We start from the raw sequence: 14551 nt of genomic DNA, 5'->3' as shown, positions 1-14551 counted from the left end.
TTTGTGCAGGGTCCACACATCTCCCTCCCTCCATCTCCAAAACGATGCCACTCTGTTCTGTGAAGCCATCGATCTCCTATTATATCCACAAGCGCAGATCATCTGCATTGACTTTTATAGTTGTGAAATCAATGGCAAACGTGAGCCAATCTGGTATTTGTTCAAATAATTCTGTAGCATACTTACTCAAAACTCAATACTTGTATTAATCGGATGTTCTGTAAATCTATCACACATGCAACCCCTGGAGTGACTCAGTAGTGCTAATGAAACAAGCTAGTGACCGATTACAGGATATCCAATTAATACAAGTATTGAGTTATAGTCTCTATCTCCAGTGAGATAGTGTTTGTAGATTTGGGTTGAATTAGTATAGAATATGTCTATCTACGTGACAGTAGTAATATACAGTACAGTATGAAACTCATCCATATTCATCCTTTTTTTCCTTTCTGTCTCTCCCTCCCTCCCTCCCCAGACCGTCCGGGGCTGACCAGTGTGGACCGTATTGAGCGCTGTCAGGAGGAGTTCCTTCTGGCCTTTGAACATTACATCAACTACCGCAAACACAAGGTGGCGCAATTCTGGCCCAAGCTGCTGATGAAGGTGACGGACCTGCGGATGATCGGGGCGTGCCACGCCTCCCGCTTCCTGCATATGAAGGTGGAGTGCCCCAACGAACTCTTCCCCCCACTCTTCCTGGAGGTCTTTGAGGATTGACGGACAGACGGGCCCACACACCCTGCCGAGGTGTGTGTCGGAGTGTGTGTGTGTGTGCGTGGGCGCCTGGCGGGGGCTACGACAGTGGGCCTCAGAGTGGCTCTTGGCGTCTTGGGACACGTTGTTGGAACTCTCATTAGCACTACTGAGTCACTTCATTCCATACCTTAGGTGTAGCCTAGCTTCTCAGCCTAGTTCTTATGGATGGAACCATCCCTTACGATGCGGGTACATGTGAATAGCATTTTGTTTTTGTTTTTTATTTTGTAAATGTTTCACTTCTCAGTTACTTCTCTATAAGTTTTTTGTGTTAATTGTACAGTCTAATTGCTGCCGTCGACAGTGCTCGTTCAGTCAGTCATACGAACCATGCAACGTCTAGTGTTTAATTTTAGTCCATTTTAATACCGAATGCTGACTCCACCAACACTGAGAAGGTCAGTGACTGACAGCAGAAACCAGCTAACCAGCATTATTCCCTTCCTTTTCGCATTCTCTTCCTACGATACTTCCCCAGTCAAGGGATGTGGAGTAGCTTTCATACAGGTGTCCTTCTGGTGCTGGTGTTCTGTGAGAGCTACAGTTGAAGTCTGAAGTTTACATACACTTAGGTTGGAGTCATTAAAACTCGTTTTTCAACCACTCCACAAATTTCTTGTTAACAAACTATAGTTTTGTGCATGACAGCAATTGTTTACAGACAGATTATTTCACTTATAATTCACTGTATCACAATTCCAGTGGGTCAGAAGTTTACATACACTAAATTGACTGTGCCTTTAAACAGCTTGGAAAATTCTAGGAAATTATGTCATGGCTTTATAAGCTTCTGATAGGCTAATTGACATCATTTGAGTCAATTGGAGATGTACCTGTAGATGTATTTCAAGGCCTACCTTCAAACTCAGTGCCTCTTTGCTTGACATCATGGGAAAATCAAAGGAAATCAGCCAAGACCTCAGAAAAAAAATGGTAGACCTCCACAAGTCTGGTTCATCCTTGGGAGCAATTTCCAAACGCCTGAAAGTACCATGTTCATCTGTACAAACAATAGTACGCAAGTATAAACACCATGGGACCACGCTGCCATCATACCACTCAGGAAGGAGACGTGTTCTGTCTCCTAGAGATGAACATGCTTTGGTGCGAAAGTGCAAATCAATCCCAGAAGAACAGCAAAGGACCTTGTGAAGATTCTGGAGGAAACAGGTACAAAAGTATCTATATCCACAGTAAACAAGTCCTATATCGAGATAACCTGAAAGGCCGCTCAGCAAGGAAGAAGCCACTGCTCCAAAACCGCCATAAAAAAGCCAGACTACAGTGTGCAACTGCACATGGGGACAAAGATCATACTTTTTGGAGAAATGTCCTCTGGTCTGATAAAACAAAAATTGAACTGTTTGGCCATAATGACCATTGTTATATTTGGAGGAAAAAGGGGGAGGCTTGCAAGCTGAAGAACATCATCCCAACCGTGAAGCATGGTGGTGGCAGCATCATGTTGTGGGGGTGCTTTGCTCCAGGAGGGACTGGTGCACTTCACAAAATAGATGGCATCATGAGGCAGGAAAATGATGTGGATATATTGAAGCAACATCTCAAGACATCAGTCAGGAAGTTCAAGCTTGGTCGCAAATGGGTCTTCCAAATGGACAATGACCCCAAGCATGCTTCCAAAGTTGTGGCAAAATGGCTTAAGGACAACAAAGCCAAGGTATTGGAGTGGCCATCACAAAGCCCTGACCTCAATCCTATAGAAAATCTGTGGGCAGAACTGAAAAAGCGTGTGCGAGCAAGTAGGCCTACAAACCTGACTCAGTTACACCAGCTCTGTCAGGAGGAATGGGCCAAAATTCACTCCACTTATTGTGGGAAGCTTGTGGAAGGCTACCCGAAACGTTTGACCCAAGTTAAAAAATGTAAAGGCAATGCTACCAAATACTAATTGAGAGTATGTAAACTTCTGACCCACTGGGAATGTGATGAAAGAAATAACAGCTGAAAAAAATCATTCTCTCTACTATTATTCTGACATTTCACATTCTTAAAATAAAGTGGTGATCCTAACTGCCCTAAGACAGGGAATTTTTACTTGGATTAAATGTCAGGAATTGTGAAAAACTGAGTTTAAATGTATTTGGCTAAGGTGTATGTATATTTCCATCTTCAACTGTATATCTATACCTGCTCAGTGCTACCATTCTGCAACATTCAAATACACTCTGACTGTGCTCACATCCTTCACGCCATAGAAATAGAAATAGTAGAACAGGCATTCCCTTTCAAGTAAATGTTCTGTAATGGGATGGGTGGACCTGCAGCTATTCTTATTCTAATTATATTTCTATGATTCCCACCACAAGCTCCCACATGAGTAGACCCAGTCACATTTCTAAACAATGGTAAGGCACAACACTATACAACTCATCCACAGAGAAACAGCTGGCTAAAATAAGTCTTGTTTCTCCTCTTCTCCATTAAACCTAAACGATCAGGAAAGATATAAAAGCACACTTTGACATGAAGTCAGCAAAAAGACTGAAGCCGTTCTATAACTATCTCTTTTTTGAATGATGCTACTCTTGCAGTGCCAAAAATATTGCTAATTCGTTCAACCGTATTGGATCGTTTCTCATGAACCAGGATACATGTTCTAACCTGACCTGATTGGCTATCAGTGACTTCTTTTAGAGCATTCTTCTAGAACATGCTTACGGCTCTCATTCAAGCTGTAGAGTGTAGAAACGCGTGATGAAACAGAACGTTATTGAAATAGTGTAGTTCCTGAGCTGCAGACGGACAGAGCAGATGGACAGACCAGAAAGACACTGTGAGCTGTGATGCAGGCAGAACCTCCTCCTGATGTCTCACAAGATCCCATGGGAACTATTGACTTATTGATGTTCATGTGTTATATTATATTCTCAACAAATGAGTTACTGTATGTGATGATGCTCCCTCCTATAAGGACTGGTTGGTTCTATGATACTTGCTTATTGGCTGATTCATGCCTGTATGAATGACATGTGGGCGGAGTCTGGGGGTCAAACCCTTCCTATGTTGACCACAGAGGAGAGAATCGCTGCCACTCGGGGTGTAACGGTACACGTATTTGTATCGAATCGGTACGGGGACCACGGTTCGGTCCGCATTGTAAACCCAAATAAATATATTAAAACAATGAAACACTAGGCCTATAGGCAATGCCATGAACTGCATTGTATGCCTCTTGAGTAAATATGAGCTGAAGAAACATTTCAGGCTTTTCCATTAAAACAACTAGAGCCTATGTGCACCCTGTAATCAACATTTAAATCTCAAACGGGTAGTATCCACTTTATATAAGCAAGCTAAAGCCGAAGATGTCAATGAATTGGCAAGTGCATCCTGTACTGCGCTTACTACAGATGGATGGACCTCCAGTGCTACAGAGAGGCTATAACATTACCCGGAGTTAGAAATGAGAAGTACCCTGCTACAGGCACGCTCCCTTTATGAGAGTCACACAAGTGTGCATCTTTTTCTCTTTAAGAAAACACTAAATACAATGTCTGAGCCATGTTTGCATATTGATTTCATACGCATATTGCACTTTATTTTAGTGTTGTTGTTGATGAGTAATCGCGTGTTTTCATTTAAGGCAATACAAAGTGTTTGTTATTCCTGAGAGTGCTCTCATCAGGCGTTATATGACTCATGATCATATATGGATTCAGGAATACCAACACTTTGTATTTTCTTAAATAAACAAACATTTACTACAAAAACTGTTTGCATTTCATTTTCCCGCTGTACCAAAACCGAACCGAATCGTGATCCCAAAACCACAATACCAACTGAACCATGGGTTTGGTGAACCATTACACCCCTAGCTGCCATGTGACTTTAATAAAAACAATAACAATAAATCAAAGATACAGAGAAAAAGGTACAGAGAAAAAGCTGACAGATTGAAAAACTCTTCAGCTTTTGCTCATTTTTCCTCTTTATTTTGGTTGTATTTTTCTTGGGGGGAAAAAAAATATGATATTGTGGTTTGTTTGCAACTGCAAAAAAAAATCTGCTTTGTGTAAAAATACATGCATTACTATTCAAGCTTCAAACTACTCCTCAAAGCAGCTTGTGTTTTCTCTGTAAATGTGATGCCTTTCATAAAGCAATAGACTTTGCAGTGTTTGAATGACTAGGACCTCACAACTCACACAAACTGCACAGTTATCAATGCACAGACAATCAGAGAGAAACAGATGGGAAATTGTAAACAGGAAGTGGCGCAGGGTCCAATTACTTCCTGGTTCACAAGTTGAACCGGGACATGGGCTAAGTCAGTGGCCCTAGAATGAGTCGTGACAATCAGCATATTTGATGCTATCCATTTGAAAAAGGCAATGACTGCACAGAATGGCTAATCTTGATCACAGAATGAGTAGTTATTTGGGATGCAAAGTGATTTGTAGTCAATCTCAAACATGCACTCTGCCGAATGTCACCTTATTCCACAAGATACTTCTTAAAGCGCCAGTGTGGTATTATTTCTCGTAGGAGTGGTCACTCTTAACTCAGTTACAAACCAATAACAACAAATGTTGCACCAATAGAAAAGAAGCTATTTTACAGTACTATAGAGGATAAAAGGATGTATATTTTCAGACTGCATCATTTTTTACAGATATTGTATGCATATTATGAAAATGTTACTGTTTTACGTAAATAACAGGGAAAAACAATCTTTCCCTCAATTTCATTTGCAAACCACAACGACATACTGTTTTACATTTCTTTAGATATAACTATGTGAACATCATGAACTATAAGATTCATAGACAGATTACAGTGTTAGTTTCACCTTGACAAAATATCAGTTGGTTAATGTATGGAACTCTATTAGTGGTGGCTGGTGGCATGTTAAATGGGGAAGACAGGCTCATAGTAATGGCTGGAACAGAATCAATGGAATGGTCTCAAACACATCAAACATCTGGTTTCAATGTTTTTGATACCATTCCATTTACTCCGGTCCATTCATTATTATGAACTGTCCTCCCCTCACCAGCCTTCTCTGAACTCTATATATACTGTCAGGGGAAAAAACAATACATACTGCAAAGTTGGGCTGGACAATTTGAATAAAGACGTTATTAATGCAAGACCAGCTCCATTTCTGACAGCATCACTAGCATCAGCCTAGCAAATCCACTCACTGTTAAAATAATAACCCAGAATGATTTACTTGTGTTTTCATGTCTTATTGTTTAAGCAGACAAATACCAACAATTTGTTGTTCATGATGTAGTAAACATTTATCAATGAAATCCGGAATATTGGACGACAAGTCTTTGGAGAGAGTGAAATTATAGTGTGTGATGTAAGTGTAATTGAATGAGAATGAGTCTGAATATGACATGTTTTGGACAGAGTGCTTTAACTTGGGTGCCCTGGAAGAAAAGACAAGTTGCACCAAAAAAATAGAGATAATAATTATGAATTTGGATTCTCATGATTATGACGATGTTCGCACTTAATGTGAATTGGATGTTGAGAATAAAGGTGGTTTTGAGAAAATGATGTGAAGTGTTTTTATTGTTTGTAAAATGTCACACATTCCCAAAGGACAACCTCAAAATGTCATCACTCATGAAAGGAAACGAACAAAAATCACTAAGACAACCAAAACAAAAAGGGGTTCTGAAAGACGGCAAGCAACTAAAAAGGGGTTTCAAAAAGACACACACCGTGAGTGCCCACTAAATTTACCTCAGAAAAGACAAACTAACGGGGAAAAACACCAATTTAGGATATGGAGTAAAACGAATACGGAGCAAAACAAACACGGGATACCACAAAACTCCGGCTTCTTCCTGGCTAACTAAAGTAGACGCGCTAACGTGAGGTGTAGCTTTCCCAACTTCTCTCCAGCTGATGCACTGGGCCAGCACAGGTGTAACACATACTGACCAACGAGGTGACTCCAATCAGTGTGCGCCTCAGCTAACACGCTAACCAACCTCAAAATAGACAGAGAAACCGAAACCCATAACACACAATCCTTGTATTACGTTTTCGAAAGTCAGATCTATCATATACTGATCATGATATTGTAGTGAAGATAATGTTTAATGATAATTCAGTTTATGAGTCAATGTGAAAATTGTGCAAACGCACCACCATCCATGAAAGGGTCATAGCCCCTAAAAGCCTCTCTCTAGAATTAAACTGAAGTGCTACAGGTGTGGGATCTTAATTTGATCCGTTTCTCACAGCAGGAATTATAATTAATGGACATTTTTGTAGGGATTGATACATTTTTGGTTCAGGCAAATCAATTCTGACATTTTAAAGTGGAAATAACAAACTTTAGAAGCCTTTTTTAAACCTTGAATACAGTAAAAGTTAGCATTTCCTGTTCTGCAGGACATTTCCTGCAACAACAAGGGATCAAATTAAGATCTTACACCTGTACACATTGCCAAGGCCCCAGGGTTCTTGTTTTTCAGCCTTTTTTTTGCCCTTTTCAAAACCATCATTAATTCAGTGCTTTTCTTTGGTCAGTATTAAACCTAAGGTTGATTCAGACCAAGCCCAGATTTGATAGGGGTCATAACTTTCATCATCTCAGCCATTTCAAAAAGGTCAGAGGTTATTCAATGTTTCACATGGGAAAGTGTAGATAATCCTAAAAATACAATTAATACATGCAAACGACATAAATATGTGTGAGTGCATGTATACTGTGTGCATTTGTGTGTAATATGATTTGTTTGCCCTCTCTGACATTTATTTAGACTCTATTTATTCACTCTACCTGGATATTTCTGTTCATAGCAGTAATCCTCAGACAAACCAGAACAGACTAACCCTAAAAAAAAAAAAAAAACTTATTTTTTTATAGACACTCCTATTGAATTACAGAATGGAGGCTGTTTTTGTCTATTTGAAATTAAACAATATGACCCAATTAGGTCAAGTGGAAAAGTGAAGAACATGTGACTGTGGCACACAGAGAGAGGGAGAGGGGAGAGGGAGGGAGAAAGAGAGAGGGAGGGAGAAAGAGAGAGGGGAGAAAGAGAGAGGGGGGAGATAGATAGGGAGAGGGAGGGAGAGAGAGGGGAGAAAGAGAGAGAGAGGGGGAGATAGATAGGGAGAGGGAGGGAGGGAGAAAGAGAGAGAGAGGGAGGGAGAAAGAGAGAGGGGGGAGATAGATAGGGAGAGGGAGGGAGAAAGACAGAGAGAGGGAGGGAGAAAGAGAGAGGGGGGAGATAGATAGGGAGAGGGAGGGAGAAAGAGAGAGAGGGAGGGAGAAAGAGAGAGGGGGAGATAGATAGGGAGAGGGAGGGAGAGAGAGGGAGGGAGAAAGAGAGAGGGGGAGATAGATAGGGAGAGGGAGGGAGAAAGAGAGAGGGGAGAAAGAGAGAGGGGGGGATAGATAGGGAGAGGGAGGGAGGGAGAGAGAGAGAGGGAGGGAGAAAGAGAGAGGGGGAGATAGATAGGGAGAGGGAGGGAGAGAGAGGGAGGGAGAGAGAGAGGGGAGAAAGAGAGAGAGAGGGGGGAGATAGATAGGGCGAGGGAGGGAGAGAGAGGGGAGAAAGAGAGAGGGGGGAGATAGATAGGGAGAGGGAGGGAGAGAGAGGGAGGGAGAAAGAGAGAGGGGGAGATAGATAGGGAGAGAGAGGGAGGGAGAAAGAGAGAGGGGGAGATAGATAGGGAGAGGGAGGGAGAAAGAGAGAGGGGGAGATAGATAGGGAGAGGGAGGGAGGGAGAGAGAGAAAGCTGCTGCTGTGTTTTCAAATGTCAGGGTTCAGTTAATGGAATCACGGTGAACATTCCTCCTTTTAAATTCACACCAAAAATACCACCTTTTTATTTGAGCAACATCAATTACAAAGTCATTATGTTGAAGTAATATTAAATAAAGCTACATTTTGATCAGTGGTTCATCTTCTATAAAGGGACAGACACAGACAGCTACAGGATCAAAGATTCACCTTGTATCTGATGTGTCCATAAACAACTCTCATGTCAAGGGTTGGTTAAAAGAGCAACACTTCTCTCTGCTGGTTGAAGGTTGTACCAGGCCCAGGGATGATGGCGTCATTTTAGCATAATTAGTAAGCACGTTTCCATCCAGTAAAGTCATACCATATTCAAAAAAATGATGGAAATAGGAAGGTTCGGTGTATTTGTATTTGTTCATGGTGGGATCTTTTTGTGTCTCTAAAATTAATTATGCGAAAACTGGCTATGGAAACGCCTTTACGTGAAAATATCGAAGTAATATAATACCGAAGAGTCACGAGATGATATGGTGTGTGGTCCTCCCACTACGACTTCGGGAAAAAAATATATATAATAATAATAATCTATAAAAAACGAGGACACGGGAAGCCATGCAGTTTATTTCAGGCTACAGATAAAATAAATGATGATGAACTTCAAAGGGTGGTGAAAGTACAAGGTCAGTGGTTCATCTTCTTAATGCTGCTTTCCATATCGAGGGTCTTATTCTAATGACATGATGATCGATGCTTCACTGCTGTTTGACAAATACAAATATTATTGTTGTTATCCATAACGTTCTCATCATGTAGATTAGACCACCTGCACAGCCTACCCGCACTTTAACTGCAAACTGTTGGCTACAGCGAAGGTACAAAGACCAGAGTAGGCACATCTGCAAGTTAACGCAACAGTTTTTGTAACAATCAGTAGATTTGGAAATGCTATGGAAACACACTGGCCTTTAGATTTGTATTTGGTACATGAAAATTTACGCGAAAAAGTTCACTTTGTGTTTATTACGTCATCACGCACGTATTTTGATTTGCAACAAGTTAATTTGGTATAAACATACCACTGGTGGGGAAATGCGCATATTTATGTGGATTCTAGAATATTCATATGAAAATCTGTTGGATGGAATCCTAGCTACAGTCAGTTATTAATTACATTAAATTCAGGAATTAGATTTTGTACTTGAATTGTTAAAAATGTAAGATTAAAAGCTAACTGCAAGTAAATGAAATGTAAGAATTGCTATCAATAGATAAATGCAATACAAAGTGATTCCTTTTTATAACAATAACCAGGTTTCCATCCAACCTTTCTATGTGAGTAAAGTGGGCTACATGTCCAATAAAAAATATCAAGACAGGCCGAAGGGAAAGAGCAAATTTCTCAGTAAACTTTCCCAAATGACAACAAAACAAAATATGCTAGACACGGTGTGATCTTTTCATGTCAGTAAAATTCATTATGCGAGAAATGTCGGTGGAAACGCTATTAATGTGCAAATATTGATATAATAACTATCACGCGATGACGTATCGTCTTCCCACTACGATTTGGGGAAAGCAAGCAGTTTATTAGGCTACAGATTAAATAAATGATGAACTTCAAAGGTTGGTGAAGGTGAAAGGTGATCTTGATGCTCCTTTCCAATAAATGTCGAGGGTCTTATTCTGGAGACATGACGATCAACGCATGACTGCCATTTGACAAATAAAAATACTCGATAATAATCTCATGTAGATTTTACCAGCACTGTCTGCGAGCTGTTGGCTAAAGTGCACGTGCCAATACCAGAGTGGGCACATTTGCTACATAACGTAACTTTTTTTGTGACAAAACCATCAGCAGAGTTGAAAATGCGATGGAAACCTATTTAACTTGTATTTTTTTATCCTGGGACATGGGAATTTAACCGCAAAAGTTATTTTAATGTGCACTACCTCATCATGCACAGACTTTAATCCGCAACAAGTCAATTTGATAGAAACATCTCTGATGGGAAAATGGACATATTGTTTTATGCAGATTTTAGAATATAAGCATGAAAATCTGTTACAAATTGGATGGAAACCTAGCTAATGGGATGCAAAGTTTTATATTATTGAGCACTTGAATACTTTTGGGAAAATGCTTGCTTAACATTGGCATCAAGTAGAACTGTTATTCAAAAGCAAGAGGTTTTGTATGTGCCTACAGGTTTGTGCCATCAGAAAGTATTCAGACCCCTTGACTTTTTCTACATTTTGTGAAGTTACAGCCTTTTTCTTAAATGGATTAAATACATGTTTTTTCTCAGCAATCTACACACAATACCCTATAACGTGTGGCGGATGAATCAGAATTAGTTGGGTAACATAGATAATTAAGATGTTTTATTTGCATAATATGCTAATGTGAGATACTTGTCATTAGAATGTATCCCTTTGGACTTTGGTGCTATGCAGAATATCAGAAAGGGAAGAGGACAGAATGGAACATTGTCTACATATGTGTGTGTGTGTGTATGTGTGTGTGTTTTACTGAGGATGGGCCTCTATGAGATAGCACTGACAGAGGAGATTTACAATGCCTTTTAATAATAACGCCTAAAGAGCATTCCATTGGATGAGCTAATGGTTCTGTTCTATACCGTACCAGGGAGAGACGGATCCAGTTTGGGGTAGGAGGGCCAGACACTGGTCTATACAATGAACACTGTTGATACAGCAGTTGCTGTCTGCTATGTTTTATAGATATCTTTCATACAAAACGTAACCTTTGTGAACTGTTCCTAAGATCTGTGGTTCGTCATGTACGTTGAAGGGGTGCATCTTGGCTATAAAAGCTCTTTGTACTTTTGTGTAGTCACTTTTCAATGGTTCATTAGAGATAGCGCATCATTGAAAGTCAAGTGCTTTTGCAAAAGCATCTTAATTATTAAAGATGTAGGTTTAAGTATAAATCTGACTTGTGTGTGAAGTTTGTAACTCTCCTCATTTGGTAATGCAGAAATTAGCCACCACAAACGACATTAGCCACCACAAACGACATCTTTGTAAATGTATTAAAAAAAAACAGAAATACCTTATTTACATAAGTATTCAGAATCTTTGCTATGAGACTCAAAGTTGAGCTCAGGTGCATTCTGTTTCCATTGATCATCCTTGAGATGCTTCTACAACTTGATGGGAGTCCACCTGTGGTAAATTCAATTGATTGGAAATGATTTGGAAAGGCACACACCTGTCTATATAAGGTCCTACAGTTGACAGTGCATGTCAGAGCAATAACCAAGCCATGTGGTTGAAAGAATTGTCTGTAGAGCTCAGAGACATGATTGTGTCTCAGCACAGATCTGGGGAAGGTTACCAAAAAATCTCTGCAGCATTGAAGGGCCCCAAGATCAAAGTAGCCTCCATCATTCTTAAATTGATGACGTTTGGAACCACCAAGACTCTTCCTAGAGCTGGCCGCCCAGCCAAACTGAGCAATCAGGGGAGAAGGGCCTTGGTCAGGGAGGTGACCAAGAACCCAATGGTCACTCTGACAGAGCTCCAGAGTTCCTCTGTGGAGATTTGAGAACCTTCCAGAAGGACAATCAGGCCTTTATGGTAGAGTGGCCAGACAGAAGCCACTCCTCAGTAAAAGGCACATGACAGCCCGCTTAGAGTTTGCCAAAAGGCAACTACAGATTCTCAAACCATGAGAAACAAGATTCTCTGATCTGATGAAACCAAGATTGAACTCTTTGGCCTGAATGCCAAGCGTCACGTCTAGAAGGAACCTGGCACCATCCCTACAGTGAAGCATGGTGGTGGCAGCATCATGTTGTGGGGATATTTTTCAGTGGCAGGGACTGAGAGACTAGTCAGGATCAAGGCAAAGATGAACGGAGCAAAGTACAGAGAGATCCTTGATGAAAACCTGCTCCAGAGCGCTCAGGACCTCAGACTGGGGCAAAAGTTTACCTTCCAACTGGACAACGACACTAACCACACAACCAAGACAATGCGGGAGTGGTTTCGGGAAAAGTCTCTGAATGGCCCAGCCAGAGCCCAGACTTGAACGTGATCGAGCATCTCTGGAGAGACCTGACAGAGCTTGAGAGGATCTGCAGAGAAGAATGGGAGAAACTCCCCAAATACAGGTGTGCCAAGCTTGTAGCGTCATACCCAAGAAGACTGTAATCGCTGCCAACGATGCTTCAACAAAGTACTGAGTAAAGGGTCTGAATACTTATGTAAATGTTATATTTCAGGTTTTTATATTTTATAAATTAGCAACATTTTCTAAAAAACTGTTTTTGCTTTGTCATTATGAGGTATTGTGTGTAGATTGATGAGGAAAAGAAAAAATGTAATACATTTTAGAACAAGGCTGTAACGTAACAAAATGTGGAAAAAGTCAAGGGATCTGAATACTTTCCAAATGCACTGTACCGGTGTTGTTACACAACCTATTGTGCATGAATGGGAAGTAGGGTTTTACATTTGTTTTGCATAATAGTTTGAAGTATGAGGCCATGAAGGTCCAGAGGACCATACTAGGATGTAACTAGACTGAACAAAAATATAAACAGCACAAGCAACATTTTCAAAAATGTTACTGAATTCAGTTCATATGAGGAAATCAGTTTATTGAAATACATAAATTAGGCCCTAATCTATGGATTTCACATGACTGGGATTACAGATATGCATCTGTTGATCACAGATACCTTTAAAAAAAGGTAGGGGCGTGGACCAGAAAACCTGTCAGTATCTGGTGTGCGTGACCACCATTTCCCTCATGCAGCGCAACACATCTCCTTCACATAGAGTGTCCCACTCCTTTGCGAATTTGCTGGTTATTGGCGGGAACTGGAACATGCTGTCATACACGTTTATCCATAGCATCCCAAACATGCCCAATGGGTGAAATGTCTGGTGAGTATTCAGGCCATGGAAGAACTGGGACATTTTCAGCTTCCAGGAATTGTGTACAGATCCTTGTGACATGGGTCCGGCCGTGCATTATTATTCTGAAACATGAGGTGATGGTGATGGCTGAATGGCACGACAAATCTCTGTGCATTCATATTGACGTTGATAAAATGCAATTATGTTCATTGTCTGTAGCTTATGCCTGCCCATACCATAACCCCACCGCCACCATGGGTCACTCTGTTCACAACGTTGACTTCAGCAAACCGCTCGCCCACACGACGCCATACACGCCGTCTGCCCGGTACAGTTGAAACCAGGATTCATCCATGAAGAGGACACTTCTCCAGCGTGCCAGTGCCATCAAAGGTGTGCATTTGCCCACTGAAGTCGGTTCCGACGCCAAACTGCAGTCAGGTCAAGACCCTGGTAAGGGCAATGAGCACGCAGATGAGCTTCCCCGAGATGGTTTCTGACAGTTTGTGCAGAAATTCTTCAGGTTGTGCAAACCCAGTTTCATCAGCTGTACAGGTGGCTGATCTCAAACGATCCCGCAGGTGAAGAAGCCGGATGTGGAGGTCCTGGGCTGGCGTGGTAACACATGGTCTGCAGTTGTGAGGCCGTATTGACATACTGCCAAATTCTCTAAAGCAACGTTGGAGGTGGCTTATGGTAGAGAAATTAGCATCCCTTTCTCTGACAAATCTGGTGGACATTCCTGCAGACACAGCATGCCAATTGCACGCTCCCTCAAAACTTGAGACATCTGTGGCATTGTGTTGTGACACAAAACTGCAAATGTTTGTGTTGTTTTGTCCCCCGCACAAGGTGCACCTGTGTAATGATCATGCTGTTTAATATGCCACACCTGTCAAGTGGATGGATTATCTTGGCATAGGAGAAATGCTCACTAACAGGGATGTAAACATATCTGTGCACAAAATGAGAGAAATAAGCTTTTTGTGCATATGGAACATTTCTGGGATATTTTATTTCAGCTAATGAAACATGGGACCAACACTTTACATGTTGCATTTATATTTTGTTCAGTATAGACATAGGTATGTAACCATCTAAATCTATGGTAGTAATACCTACTTGGAATATCACCATTTAGGTTACAGTATCTCAATGTTTCCACT

At 41.0% G+C, this 14551-nt stretch overlaps 1 protein-coding gene across 11 annotated transcripts in view; it reads left to right on the top strand.

Moving 5' to 3' along the window:
* LOC115173782 (thyroid hormone receptor beta) overlaps positions 1–1367 on the top strand; it is a 133433-nt gene extending 132066 nt beyond the window's left edge. For all 11 annotated transcript variants that reach the window (XM_029732172.1, XM_029732171.1, XM_029732168.1 and 8 more), the window contains one exon: positions 479–1367. In XM_029732172.1, the coding sequence (XP_029588032.1) occupies positions 479–720 (242 nt within the window). In that variant the 3' untranslated portion in view covers positions 721–1367. The remainder of the gene's footprint in view (positions 1–478) is intronic.
* The last annotated feature ends 13184 nt before the right edge of the window (positions 1368–14551 follow it).

Source organism: Salmo trutta, chromosome 34 (genome assembly GCF_901001165.1).
Source record: "Salmo trutta chromosome 34, fSalTru1.1, whole genome shotgun sequence".
NCBI classification, from domain to species: Eukaryota; Metazoa; Chordata; class Actinopteri; order Salmoniformes; family Salmonidae; genus Salmo; species Salmo trutta.
Note: the sequence above shows the minus strand (reverse complement) of the source record. Positions and strands in the feature narration are given on the sequence as shown.